The sequence below is a fragment of the Sinohyriopsis cumingii genome, chromosome 1 (assembly GCF_028554795.1).
Source record: "Sinohyriopsis cumingii isolate HCF-2022 chromosome 1, ASM2855479v2, whole genome shotgun sequence".
NCBI lineage: Eukaryota > Metazoa > Mollusca > Bivalvia > Unionida > Unionidae > Sinohyriopsis > Sinohyriopsis cumingii.
In genome coordinates this window covers 114,763,887-114,778,362 of record NC_142961.1, presented here as the reverse complement: position 1 = coordinate 114,778,362, position 14,476 = coordinate 114,763,887, and the positions used below count along the sequence as shown (strand labels likewise).

The following is a 14,476-nucleotide window of genomic DNA, read 5'->3' as shown; positions in this document are numbered from 1 at the left end:
TGATGATAATAATGTTATTATTATTATGATTATTATTATTATTATTATTAGTCGTGGTAGCTCCTAACTTTACTATATGTATAGCTGTACTATATGTACACATTATTTTGCTCTACTGTATGTACATCTTATTGTGCTGTACTATATGTACAACTTGTTGTGCTGTACTATATGTACACATTGTTGTGCTGTACTATATGTACATCTTGTTGTGATGTACTCTATGTACACCTTATTGTGCTGTACTATATGTACACCTTGTTGTACTGTACTATATGTACATCTTGTTGTGCTGTACTATATCTACACCTTATTGTGCTGTACTGTGTGTACACTTTATTGTGCTGTACTGTGTACAATTTATTGTGCTGTACTGTGTGTACACCTTATTGTGCTGTACTATATGTACACCTTATTGTGCTGTACTATATCTGCATCTTATTATGCTGCACTGTATCTACACGTTATTGTGTTACGCTGTATCTACACCTTATTGTGCTGTACTGTATCTACACCTTATTGTGATGTACTGTGTGTACACTTTATTGTGCTGTACTGTATGTGCACCTTATTGTGCTGTACTATATCTATACCTTATTGTGCTGTACTATATCTACATCTTATTATGCTGCACTGTATCTACACGTTATTGTGTTGTACTGTATCTACACCTTATTGTGCTGTAACGTATATACACCTTATTGTGCTGTACTGTATTTACACGAATACTAATCATATTCGAGTTTGTATTAACATACTTACGAAAGCAAAACATATTTAATTTTACTTTGAATAGTCCAGCAGGTAAGTGTGGACATCTGCGCTTCGCAAGCACAAAATGTTATTTGAAATTTTTTACTGAAACTTCATCTGATGTTGTGGGTGAGGGCAACGTTCCCTCTGAGATAATGCTGTTTGGGTAGATTAAGTGTGTTGAGGCAATTTGGATAGTAATTCTTTTCCAATTTTAGCTTTGTACTATATTATGTTTTTTTTCTTCTTTTTTCTAGCTGGTCAAATTGAGAGTGTAAGGTAAATTTTGATAGTAGTTCCTTTCCAAGTCATAGCTAGGTGGTTTCTGATGGCTGTTGGACTGCTGTTAATTACTTGGGGGGAGGGGGGAACCAAACAGATGCCCCCCCCCCATTTCCAAGAAACTGAAAAGGTATTTTATGTTTTTGTGTTTCCCCCTCAGATATGTAGTATGTTTTATTTTAAAATAGAATTTTATATAAAAAATTTAGTCTTAGAATTTTTGATGGGCTATTTATGTTTCCTTAGTGTTATCTAAATGGTTGTTCGTCCAAGCCTGGGTTTTTTCACCTTGTTCGAAGTTCCTTCCCTTGTATTTTTTTGTGACCTTTGCTACAGGTCGCCTAGGTCTCAGTATCTGCTATATGTAGTGGTGCTGTATTGTGTGTATGCTATTTTATATATATGTTTGAGACCGCAATTTTAGATTCAGTGTTATTTTTCCCAGTTGTATTTCTTTTCTACTAATTTGGATCTAGGATCCGATGTATTATATTATGTTATATTCGATTAAATAGTTTTGGTTTTTGAATTTTGACGCTGAAACGGTGTACTATTTTTTTTCCCCTTGTTTTTTGTTGGGAATTTTTTTGTTTGTTTTAATCTAATTTAATGTGTCGTTCCTCGTGGTAGCTCTAGGAGTATCAATAGGTAGGTTACGCTCGATTCAAGGTCCACACTTCTTTATTTTCATTGTGTTTCTCCTGAGTTGAGTTAGGCCTCCTTTTATTAATTTATTTAAATATTTTATTAGAAAGAATCCAAAATTGTTTATTTTCCGCATGTGGGTTGGTCAAACCATACAGTACGGGAGCTGTATGGTTTTAAGATAGATAAAGAGTAAGTAAAATTTTAAACTATGAATTAGCCCCTGTTTGTGTTTTATGTCTGAGTTTGGTCTGTTTATGTTCTACATGGAGAATTTTTTCAAAACTATTTCATGGGCCTGTCCACTTCGCGTAGCGCCATGTGACTTAGCCCCATGATGTCATAGTCTTTACTTTCCCCATGTAGGTTCCCTGTATCTTTGTATATTGTGTCATTAAGTTTTCTAAGTTAGGTAAGAATTATATATATATATATATATATATATATATATATATATATATATATATATATATATATATATATATATATATATATATATAAAGAATAAAGAAAAAAAAAAACCCCAAAAAATCCAAAAAAGATAGAAAGAAAATCACTTTTTCCCCCTTATACTTCTCTTTATCTCTTTACCACAATTATTTGCCCACAGGCCATCATGGTGTCTACTATGTACTCTGTAATTTTGTATAATTTTTTTTTTATTGAAGTCTCCATCCATGTATAATATATTTGCCTTTTGATATCTCCCCCCCCCCTTGTTTATTTCTTCTATCAGTTTCAATTTACATGTTTTCCTGCTCTCGCACTGTATCATTGTGTGTAGTTTACTAAAAGGGGCTTTTTCACACAGTGAACATTTTGGCGATACTCTGACCATGTCCCGTCTCACTGCTACCTCTCCTATCAATCATGCATTGTGCATGTATTTGAAGCAGAGGCTTTGTATTTTTAGGGAGCGTAATTTGGTCCAGTGCCCCCATGCTCTTTTCCAGTTAATCTCTATGTTCTCCTGTTCTACTTTACTTTTAGTTTTTCTTTTGTTATTTCCTCTCTAATGTATCTATATGTTAGTTTTCCTCCTGGTCCCATAAACTTTTTATATCCCTATATTTGGTTAGTATTTCTTTGATATGTCTAAATTTTCTTGGTATTTCTATTTTTCTTTATACAAGTTTATTATTTTTATAAATGTCCCCCCTGTTTCGCATTGTGAACCCAAACCAGTAGATGTATATTCCCTCCCATGGTGATGTTGGTATTGCTTTAATCTTTTTAAATATATTTATAATATTTGCAGTCTTTATCCAAATGGGGTTGGAGAGTGCTAGTCCCCCCTCTCTTGTGCTCTACAGAAAGTTTCCCTCTTGACGTAGCGGGTCTTAAAATCCCATATGTAATTAATAATCTCCTTATCTAGTTTTTCTAAACTTGTATTTTCTATGTCCATATACTTGGTAATACAATTTATATTCGCGTATATGTACGTTTTGGCCACTTGGGCCCGTTCCATTAGACATAATGGCGTAAGTGCCCATGTGTTCACATTCGTTTCTAATTTCTGTTTCATATTTTTATAGTTTTCTTGTTCTCTTATCCCAAAATAAATGCCCAATGCATTCGCTCTTTCTTTAATTAGGTGTGGTGGTAATCCTGAGTGATTTCCTCTCTAGCTCCCTATTTCACTGGACAACAAATTTTTACAAAAGTCATGTTACTGAAATAAAATTAGTCAATTCTTATCAATTTTTATGTGCTGAACACGAATATGACAGTCAAATTGCAAAATTGGCTCTAGTTTTTTTGTAATCTGCAAGAAATTAATGTTTACATAACGAAATGCATTCCAATAGTAAAAGGTCAACTGTAATAGCCTACCTATAAAAAATCAAGTCATTGACTACATCTTAGATTTCTTCGCCTGTCTCTTGTACAGCTGTTCGGGAGCATCTCTGAGGAGTGTCCAGCAGTAGTCAGCCAGCATTGTAGTGGACCATTTTCCCTGGTATCTTTGTTCCATTGTTGCGATATCTTGATGAAAACGTTCGCCGTGTTCATCACTAACAATACCACAGTTGCTAGGAAAGAAATCCAAATGGGAATGAAGGAAGTGAATCTTTAGAGACATATTGCAGCCAAGTTTCTTATACTTCATCAACATGTCTTCTACTAGTTCCTTATAGTTTTCTGCCCTAACATTTCCGAGGAAGTTTGTAGAAACTAGGCGAAAAGCATTCCATGCTTGTTTCGCGTCACCTTCCAGCAAGTTGTTGAACCGGTCATCTTTGAAAAGCTCTCGAATCTGAGGACCCACAAAAACTCCCTCTTTAATCTTTGCTTCGCTGAGTCGAGGGAATTTTTCATGCAGGTATCGGAATGCTGGCAAAGTCCGGTCAATGGCTTTCACGAAGTTCTTCATCAAACCTAGTTTGATGTGAAGGGGTGGTAGCAAGATTTTCTGAGCCTCAACCAGAGCTGGGTGTTGGATATTCTTCTCTCCAATGGCTACATTCTGCCTGTGAGTCCATTCCTTCTTCATGTAGTGCATTTCCCTTGCTCGGCTATCCCACTCGCATAAGAAACACATGTATTTTGTATATCCTTGCTTCATGTAATAGCTTCACTACTTGCGATGAATGTGTGATTTTATAACTATTGAAACATTTATCACTTCCAGTTCATTGCCTCTTCAAATCAACACAATTCCATTGCCTGAAATGACAAATGAACACAATCGACTCTTAAGAAAGTTTTGCCATTCTTGATAATGGGGTACTTTTGAATTCCATTTCACTCTGATGATATGTTACCACAAAAATGTATTCTGGCTCAACAGGATTGGTGTCGTTAGTAAACTTTATCATGGAAGAATTGAGAAAGTGTAAAAAGCGCATGTCAAATAGAATGGAAGCAGAGAACATTATAAGGACTCAGGTACGTGGAATTGAGATTTTAATGGAGGACTCCCTGCAGGATGTATCAGTGCCTGTCGAAGTGATTGAGCTATTTGGACAAGCTCGTAGTATCCTTGATAAAACCGATATCAATTCTATGCCAGTCAGCGAAGACCACCGGTACAGGGCGTCGCAAGTCTATACTGGGCATAGGGGCAGACCTCTTTATGACATAAGAAAGGAACAACTACAATTTTTCATCGGTAATTTCTTAACTCAACTGACACACTAACATGCTGTATATTATATTTACATGTTCCATTGTTATCCCCTAACACATAAGCAGTGTTTACTGCTTCCAACTTCTTTTTTTTTTTCTGATGTTCATGCACAATATTTGATAATGCTTCCGTATGCAAGCAAATGATTGAGGTGTCATTTTTAAGCGTTGATAGTTTTCAATATTGTAAGACATGACATTCTTTCTTGAGTATCATTATCTGTCCGTCTGGCTAAATGATTTCGTTATCCTGAATATTATAAGGTATCGGGATTTAAGCTGTTTATGCAACAACACTTAGGAAATAATAAATGGTAAACATCAGTTAGGTAATACCACTGAGTATATTATTCGCACACCACCCTGTTTGTTTGTACCTCGTTACAAATTTTACAATAAAAAAGTATCAAGAACATAAAGATGCACGAAATTAAGTAATTTCATTCACTGATTTATAATTTCTAACTTACAGTTGATAATAGTTCCCTAACACTGCGGACCTATTGGCATTTCAAATCAAACGTACGCTCTCGATATAAACAAGCGACAGATTGCTCACTGACCTTTTCTGGTTTATAGAACGGTCCATTTCATTAAAAAATGTCTATGTTTAATATTTCGTGACCAAACTGAGCAAATAAAAAGGACAACTCTTGTATACACGTTAGAGACATGTAACACCAAAAATGTCCGGAATTACTGAAATTATCAAAGACGGTGAACTACATTACCCCTGTTGCTTAAAACATAGACTTGCCTATGCAAATATGGCGACTATGTTACTTACAAAACTCCCGTTTGATTCGAAACGCCCACAAAATGACAGTGCATGGCACTCTTTGACAATCAGGTTAGAAATTATGAATTGAATGACTAAGTTTTGTGAATTTTTTTATATCCTTGATGCGTTTTCGTTTTAACATCTGTGTGTGTGTGTGTGTGTGTGTGTGTGTGTGTGTGTTGGCAGGTTTGCAAATAAATGGGAGCATGTACGAATATTTTAGTCCTTAAAGAACCATGTATTGAAATTTAATATATAGTACTGTCAAAGACTTCACATGATATTCTACAATCGATACTTTTACCACCATACATTATAAGAGAAATTGTGTTTTCTTTGGTTTGTTTGCATGATTCTTTATTCCACATGATATATATATATATATATATATATATATATATATATATATATATATATATATATATATATATATAGTCATGTAGTGCATTTTTTCAAAATTAATTGAATTATTTCATAACGCAAAACTTTCCTCAAGTAGAAAGTATAAAAAGATAGGATATTATTAGAAACATATATCCTATGCGTCTCAAAATAACCATTGCTTTTATTTTCGTTTTAATTAAATAATATTTTTATTACCAAATGCTGTAAAACATTTTTTTTTTAAAAAAAATCTGTCTGACAGTTTATATTCATATGGTGTTTGCATCACGTTATAAAACATCACACGTGATTGGGCAATCTCAGCGTGCTTTGACCTCATGTCTTTTTATTGACGTCATCAGTTTTCATGCATCAGAATTACACGCGCAGTTTCAACATTATTATTTTCTTTTACTGTTTGAAACTTCATTCGATGGGTATTTGGAATACAAGTTAAGTGGCTACGACTTCAGCGTGTAAGAATAACTATACTATATACCTTATGATGTGTGCACACGTTTGCCCAAGAACTCAGATGATTTTGAACCATCGTGATCGCGCTCGGGCTCAAAACGTCTTCCTGGTGCAAATTTTGTATTATTATACACATATAATTAAAATGTGTCTATAGTGACTGTTAATGCTTTTTATACGCTGAAATTTTGTGTTTTAGACATTACTAACCGATTTATATTCTCTCTATTATATCCACATAACATAAACCTTTATATGGAAAATCTTTCTCGTGCTTTGGAAAATTATTTGTAATCACGTCTGTATTAATTTTTCTCCAGAAAATTACTTTACATCAGGAGATATGGCAAGTTTGCTTGGGATAAGCAGGAGAACTGTAGAGCGGAGACTAGCAAACTTCCGCTTGACTCATGGGATACGATTCAGTGATATAAGTGATAATGAGTTAATATCGATGGTGCATTCAATAATCAACAACTTTCCTCGTTCAGGTAAGAGTTCTTTTTCTTCAACTAAATGACTTCTCTGTGTACAGTAAAATAGTTGTAATTTATGTTCATTGATGTGTATATTGTTATATCAGTTTTGAAATTTTTATTGGGGATGAGGCTTTGCTTTTCCGCAACTGTTTTTAAAGATCAATTAACGACTCTAACTTTGTAGTGACTCCTGGTCATTTTTCCATACAGCGACTTTGCCCAACATAGCCCAAGCGCCGACTAAAAGATATTTCGGCATGGGGCTCAAACTGTAGATAATAACTGACGTGTGTTAAAAACTCTCATTTTTATTTGCAACAAGAATGGTATTTAAACAGATGAAAACATGATCAGTGCTTTCATAAACTGTGCCGATACCGTTTAACTGCCGGTGATTGTCATAGACTAACAAGTGCAGTTCGATTTGCATGTAAAACGAAATCTTGGAAAGCTTAAAGGCATTTAACTGTCTTGAAAGTATTGGTCCGAAGTTAATCAGATTCAACAAACAAGCGATCTTGCATACATTTATCCTATCATATTTCAAATTCAGTCCAGTGGCCTGCTACTTCTGCAGCGACCTGAACACTACTAAGCTTGAAAAATACAACAACAAAAGCGTGCTTATAGGTGTGAGTATGATTATTTACACAAGCATTTATCATTAACTCTTAAGGCAAAACTGACAACCCTGAAAGTGTGCAACTTAGGTCATGACTTTAGAGACTTTCAAATTCTGAATAAGTGTGTGCTTCCCAATGTTTGGATAATTTTATATGTTTTAAGAATATAATAAATATTTGTTTAGAAATACAATTTTAGATAGTGAATTATGTTAATTGCCCCAACATTGAAAACCTCATTGCATGGCAAACAAATAGTTTATGTATGCAACTGTCATTCTGTGGAATGAGCTACCGAATCACCTAAGAGACCAATCACATTTTAATTCATTTAGATCCTTAATTATATCCTGGAATGGTACCGACTGTAAATGTTATATATGCAAATAAATAAATAATGTTTTTTTTTTATGAAATCAATGCTTGTAGTCATGTTTTAAATACATGTTTCTTTAGGTTTAAAGACAATCGAAGATCATCTCATTTCACAAGGTATCCATGTACAAAGAGAGAGAATAAGGAGAGCAGTTAGAACTGTAGATCCGGTTGGACAATAACTGAGGCAGTTACGGTGTATACAGCGAAGGGTTTATTCAGTTCCGTCCCCTCTTGCCTTGTGGCATATGGATGGCAATCACAAACTGATACGGTAGTGTTCCACTCAGTTATATGACATGTGCTAACAATAAAGTTGTGTGTAATCTCTAATTCTCAGTACCCAAAGTTTTGTTAATTTAATTTCCTAGGCTCCGAAATCCTAAAATTAAGACACATAATTTTACTCCAAATTTTCTATATCTTAGCATCTCCAAGATAAAACCTTCAATTCTAAACACATTTTATTGGAAGGAAAATAGTTACAGCATAAAAAATTCAATCAGTTCTCTTAAATAGTTCGGACGTATAACATGAAAATTCGGCAAGGACATCATAACATCAGATCAATCAATGGCAGTTAGTTACTTGTTAATGTAAGTATTATTAACGATATTCAATTCATGTTGATCTTGGACGTTGATGATGATTAGATAAGGGTAAATTTGGTGCTTATTTTCCCGATTTTTACAAGTCTATCATGTTGGAAATGACATAGTAGTGGGTCAAGTTGATGAAATAACGCATATACAAATAATCTCTCAGACATGTTTTGTTCCTCGTGTGATCTTGTCGTGTTATATGATATTCATATTAATTGCTTAATGTGCGCAAATGATTTGATAATATATGCATCTAAAAGTAATGGCTTGCAAAATGCCGACGGAGACGGTGTCTAACTCTTTAACACTAACACAATTTGAGGTAATATTTCATGAAGTTGGTAAACTTATCAATAATTGGCAATTAAAATAAAATTAATTGTACTGAGGCTAGCAGAACATAATAATTATTTAATGCTCTGGTAAGCTTGAATATTTTTGTCGAAGTAAAAAGTAGCCATCGCAGACAAATGCGAAGGTAGGGGGCTAAATTTATAAACTCTATTCATCAACCTATTACAACTTACGATCATGAAATTTGACATAATAGACTCTGATTGATGTAAAGAGGTTAAATGACATGAATGTTTATGACTAACTATTCATTAGGATTTTGACATTTTGTTTTTAACATTAAAACGTTTAGCAGCATCGAGTTAGGGGAGTATTTCCATCTCATATGCAATGTTGAACACATAATGCCGGGTACATCTATCGGAACACCTAAAGGACTCCCTTGCATACAAATGTGCACATGAAAACACAAAACAGTGACACGACTATATAGTGCAAGATTCTAACAAGCTTAATCAGATATTTAGAAACAGCTTCAAACATTGGTACAGTTGAAACTCGCGGTTGTCTTACAGTTATTATTCCAAGAGATGCTAAATATTACTCCATTTGTGTAAACAAAGCAGAGGCCGAAAAACATTTTGCCTGCATTGGTTATAAATATAAAGACAAGAGAGAAATATTATTTCACATTTTTGAGGAAACTGGGTTTGATATTCATATGGACATCAATAAGTTATTTGGTCATTTAGTATTCATGTTTAATTAAGATATGACACCAATAACTATGAATCTTACAAATATCTGAGCAATACAATGTTTAATAAGAATGAATCAAGAATGTGTTGACATTCAGTTGCTTAGCAAACTTTATAGGAACACTTGGAGATTTTCTTCAGTTATAATGCATTTCTTAGCTACTTTCAAATATCTTAATAACGTGAGTTTACATTTAACACTTATGTATGTGGAGTGTAAGGTATGATGGTCGACATTCGAGAGTGAGAGATCAAGCAATGTGTTAGTGATCTACTTTATATTAATAATAAAACGCGCGGTGTTATCATTGTTATATCCATCTCTTGCAGGAAAGCAATTCATTTTCTTGTCTCATATAACGTGGAAAGCGATATACATATATTCTGCAGATGGCGTTTTGTAATACACGGATGCATCGATGGTTTCACAAGACTTATTGTCTACCTAGCTTGCAACTGTGATAATAGAGCTTCAACAGTTTTAAACCATTTCACTGAAGCCGTTTCCAAATGGGGCCTTCCTTCCCGAGTGAGAGGGGACATGGGTGTGGAAAACCGTGAAGTTGCTCAGTACATGCTCTCATACCCTCGTCGGGGCCTTAATAGGGGAAGTTTTCTAACTGGAAAAAGTGTCCATAATTCGAGGATAGAGAGGCTATGGCGTGATGTGTATAATGCTGTGCTTTCTTTATTTTATGAGCTTTTCGTATCATTGGAAGTCAAAGGCTCTTTTGATCCAGATTCGGAGAAATATGTCTTCTGCTTGCATTATGTGTACAGAAATGTGATAAACGACAGACTATTCCAGTTTATGAATTCATGGAACAATCATAAACTGAAAACTGAGAACAACAAGACTCCCTGCCAGCTATTTATACTTGGACTGCAGCGTATATTTAACGAGAATCAAGTAATTGCTAACGAATACTTCGAAGAATTAGATCAGGTGAGAAGCTTGTCTCATTTTAAGCAATGTGGCCTATTGTTAAAGAAAAAAAAACAGAAAGACTGAAGAGATTTGAAACTGGGCACTATACAATCTGCACGTTCCTTAAAATACCTACCATTATTTTATCAATGTCTCTGTGTGTGTGTGTGTGCTTCTAATTAGCAGTGTATTTGATTACCAAAGTCGTAACAAATGACTACAACTTCACAGTGTGCTACTTCGTTAAGTGGAAAGTACCTGTATTTTCGAAATATATTCTATCAAGCTCATAAAACATACCAAATTTACAATCAGCGAAACATTACAATAACAATATAAAGCAAAATTCCATGCATGCCAATATAAATAGCATTTAAAGGACATCTGATTGTAACATTTCTGCTTTATATAACTTAACAGACAGTATTCGACAAAATTTTTAGAATTTCAGAAAACTGTTTGTCCAATATCGAGGAACAATTTCTTTTAGCACGGAAAACTTTCGGGCCCCGAGTGGCCGAGTGGTCTAAAGCGCTCTTCGTTACGGATCACTGCCATCTCACCTCTGTCTGCGGCGGTTCGAGTCTAAGATTCAGCCAATGTGGGCATGTGAGAAAGCTTGCCAGTAGCTTCTCGTGGGTCGGTGGTTCTTTCCGGGGTTTTCCGGGTTCTTCCTCCACCATTAATACTGGCCGCCATGTATAGCCTATCGTGCTGATAAATGGCGTTAAACCCCACAACAACAACAACAACACGGAAAACTTTCATGAGTTTACCATGCAGAGACCAAATTACAAATTTGTTTATTGCCGGTTCTGCAAGACAGTATATGCTATTCTCTTAGCCTAACATTTGTTGGTGATATTTGGAAGTTAGAACTGAGCCACCGTAGCTCATTCTCTTAAACGAATTCATTTCTTAAGAGCCAAACTTAATTGTGTCTTTGAATCAGTTTTTTTTAACTATAAAAAATGAATGAATACATTGCAGACAAAATTATTATTAGTATTATTTTCTTCATTTAGGACGCTCTACCAGAGTATGGAATGGATTTAGATGCACCGTTACCTGAGCCAAGTGATGAAGACAATATCGACGTGCCATCAATAGAGCTACTTAATGAGGAACAGTTGCATTCTTTCAATGCCAAAATGCGTGGAATTCACGTAGCTGACCTTTCTGACATTGAACCATATTTGCATGCTTTAGATTCTGTAGATGAGGTTTTGGAAGTTTGAAGTCGATAATTCATGTACTCTACTACATTTCCGTTGATTATATGGGGCGATTTTACTTTCTGCAATTGCTCAAAGCAGTATCTTGTCATCAGTGACAACTTTCTTTCATTCCTCCATTTGTAATTAAATTCATCTTAACTCCCTATTTGTAAGATTACAAATGTACTAATAACATAATCTTTGTTCGTTATTAAATAGACTGTGATCCAATACAGCTCTATGTTTAAAATAATAAATGAATAACTTGCGCAAGACTTCGTCAACTGAAATCTGAGTATCAAATCTACTCCTAATAGGTATGTCCGACTGTACTAAAATCTAATTAATAGTCTTGATAGTTTTTGTATTATAAAGATCCAGTAAGCGGTAATAGAACATGCTTTTGATTTAATTCAACTGAAATCTCCGCAGAGTACGCATCTTACCTGTATTTATTCGTATTTATACAAATTCTGTCAGTATTATCAAGCATTTTTCTGTGTAATTCAGGGATGGCACTTTACGTTCTGTTTGGTGTATATTTGTAATCCTCCATGATTGATTCTATGTACCCTGATTTTTGTCTAAGTTAATTTCAATCAATGAAAATGTCACTTAAGCCGAGTGGAGGCAGTACTTTAATAAATAAATACAAATTAAATAATGTATTTATCAACTGAAAGTTGTGTTCTAGTTCTATCTTTTAGTTTCTTTTAAGTGTAATCATCATAAATGTAATGTGTCCTCTTGTAACTAAACGTAAAATGCGTCAATCTTTCTTAGCAGCTATGTCCTCGCGCGTTTCTCCGAGAACCTAATTAAGTGCCGACCGTGTTTTGATAACTGACTTGTGGTGCATTGAACGAAAAGCTGGCCTCCTTTGTATTATCACGTTAATTATGTCTTTTGAATCAAATAAAAGAGGTCGAATAAAAGAAAAGTTAAAAGGCACAAAAATCCTATAAACTTAAAATCTAGATCCCGGTCGTATGTCATGTGAACTCGCTTCATTTGAATAATCGAACACTGTTATAAATGTTATCGTGTATGTAACATAAACTACCTTAAATTAACAGACTCTTTCATAACTGTTATCAAAGATAGCAATGCAGCCAAGCGAAATGAATACTTCGTAAAATAAAGAGCTTGTTTTCACAGATACGGACCATTGTGGGCAAGCGAGTTTCAGAGAATTTTTGAACTGGCACTTAGAGATATCCTCAAGGATGATAAGAAGTTTCATTAATACTTCCAATGAAATCACGACATCAATATTGTACTAATTGAACAATACAAAAAATGAGTTTCGACATAGAAGATCGTTTCACGAAATAAATGTCGCGTTTTTTTTATTTTGTTTTTTAAAAAAGGATTCTTGTTTGGGGGTATATCAACATTTAGTCTAGTTCCCTGCTCTGTGGACTCCCGATTTGGCAGGATACTATTAAATACCACTATGGGAATTAGACTCATCAATAAAATAAAATGCATTGACGTGTTACACAGATTTTTCACGTGATGGTTGTTGAAACCAGCTGGAACGATCTTTTACAAGTTGGACATTTTGAAAATAAATGTTATGTATACAAAATAACGAACAACTTCATTAGAAAAAGCGCGTTATTAAAAATTGTTATCGACGTGATTGTAAAATGAGGATTCAGTCAGTAAGTTTCAACAATTTTTGGAGGTACCTCGGTAACTCGCGCCCTCGCTTATAATGCGGTCTATGTTTGTGGACTCTGTTGTGTACGAGTTATCGAGTTATCGAGGTATATATATATATATATATATATATATATATATATATATATATATATATATATATATATATATATATATATATTGCTATGTCCGTCTCACATTAAATTATACCTATATTGTTACGTATATATTGTTTTTTTCCTTTTTGGTGCATTACTTAAGATTGCATTGAAGGTACATTAATATATGCTGACTCATTTCAAAATCAATCTTAATAATGGACCTGTTTACAAGTTTGGGGTAATTTCACATTTGATGATTAAGCCTGATGAGCTCTGTCGCAGTGAGAGGTATTGTGAAACATGTGAAATGGGAGGTGTTGATAGATAGATCTATATCGAGTAGGAAATTAATTCAACGTAGAGCCTTAAAGTGTATACAAGGTATAGGAGTTGAACAATGAATTCATTCCGATTTTTCTTTGTTCTTATTTAATGTTATTCTGCAGATATATTTAATGTTTTGTCTAGATATAATTTGAGAGTTGGATTACTCATCAAAATTACAAAGATCTCATTGACTTTTCACTAAAATATTATTCTGTGATTATTGTTATTATTGTGAATTCATTCAAAAGAGTTCTAGACAATGCCATTGTTATACATTAATAATGTTAGTACATCAGCACATTCAGGATATGGAATTCATATGAAACACCCTATTCTTTTGGACTTGGAGTATAACGTTTAGTATTTGTAACGTTTCCCTCTTAGTAAGAGGGGTATTCAATTGGATTTGGCTGGAGTTATCTAGAGGATGACCTCCCTCGATATGATAGCCCGGCGGGAGTGAAAGAAGAATATAATTTCAACAGAGAACTGAGCGAGAATACCTGGAAGAAATAAAGCAAAACGAGCCCCCTTTGACAAGAAAATAACACATTTAATTAGAACAAATTAATAACGTCAATTCCAATTCAAGTTACATTATATCAATAGAATTTAACAGGCGCGTCCAAATTGTATTTATTTCATGATCATAACAA

General features: G+C 34.2%; 1 protein-coding gene across 6 annotated transcripts; it reads left to right on the top strand.

Moving 5' to 3' along the window:
* The first annotated feature begins 508 nt into the window (after positions 1–508).
* LOC149807668 (uncharacterized) lies at positions 509–12,403 on the top strand. Of its 6 annotated transcripts, none has more exons than XM_089969477.1 (7): positions 532–1,165; positions 4,316–4,795; positions 6,772–6,942; positions 7,484–7,560; positions 8,010–8,202; positions 9,913–10,528; positions 11,536–12,403. In XM_089969477.1, exons 5-7 carry the CDS (start codon positions 8,177–8,179, stop codon positions 11,746–11,748), a joined length of 855 nt encoding a protein of 284 aa, XP_089825603.1. In that variant the 5' UTR covers positions 532–1,165; positions 4,316–4,795; positions 6,772–6,942; positions 7,484–7,560; positions 8,010–8,176; the 3' UTR covers positions 11,749–12,403. The 6 variants fall into 6 exon arrangements, 4 of the variants coding, with proteins under 4 accessions (XP_089825603.1, XP_089825608.1, XP_089825615.1 ...); XM_089969489.1 differs by having other exon boundaries at positions 534–1,165; positions 7,484–7,562; positions 9,973–10,528; XR_016423308.1 differs by lacking the exon at positions 7,484–7,560 and having other exon boundaries at positions 509–1,165; positions 9,973–10,528.
* Positions 12,404–14,476: the final 2,073 nt, after the last annotated feature.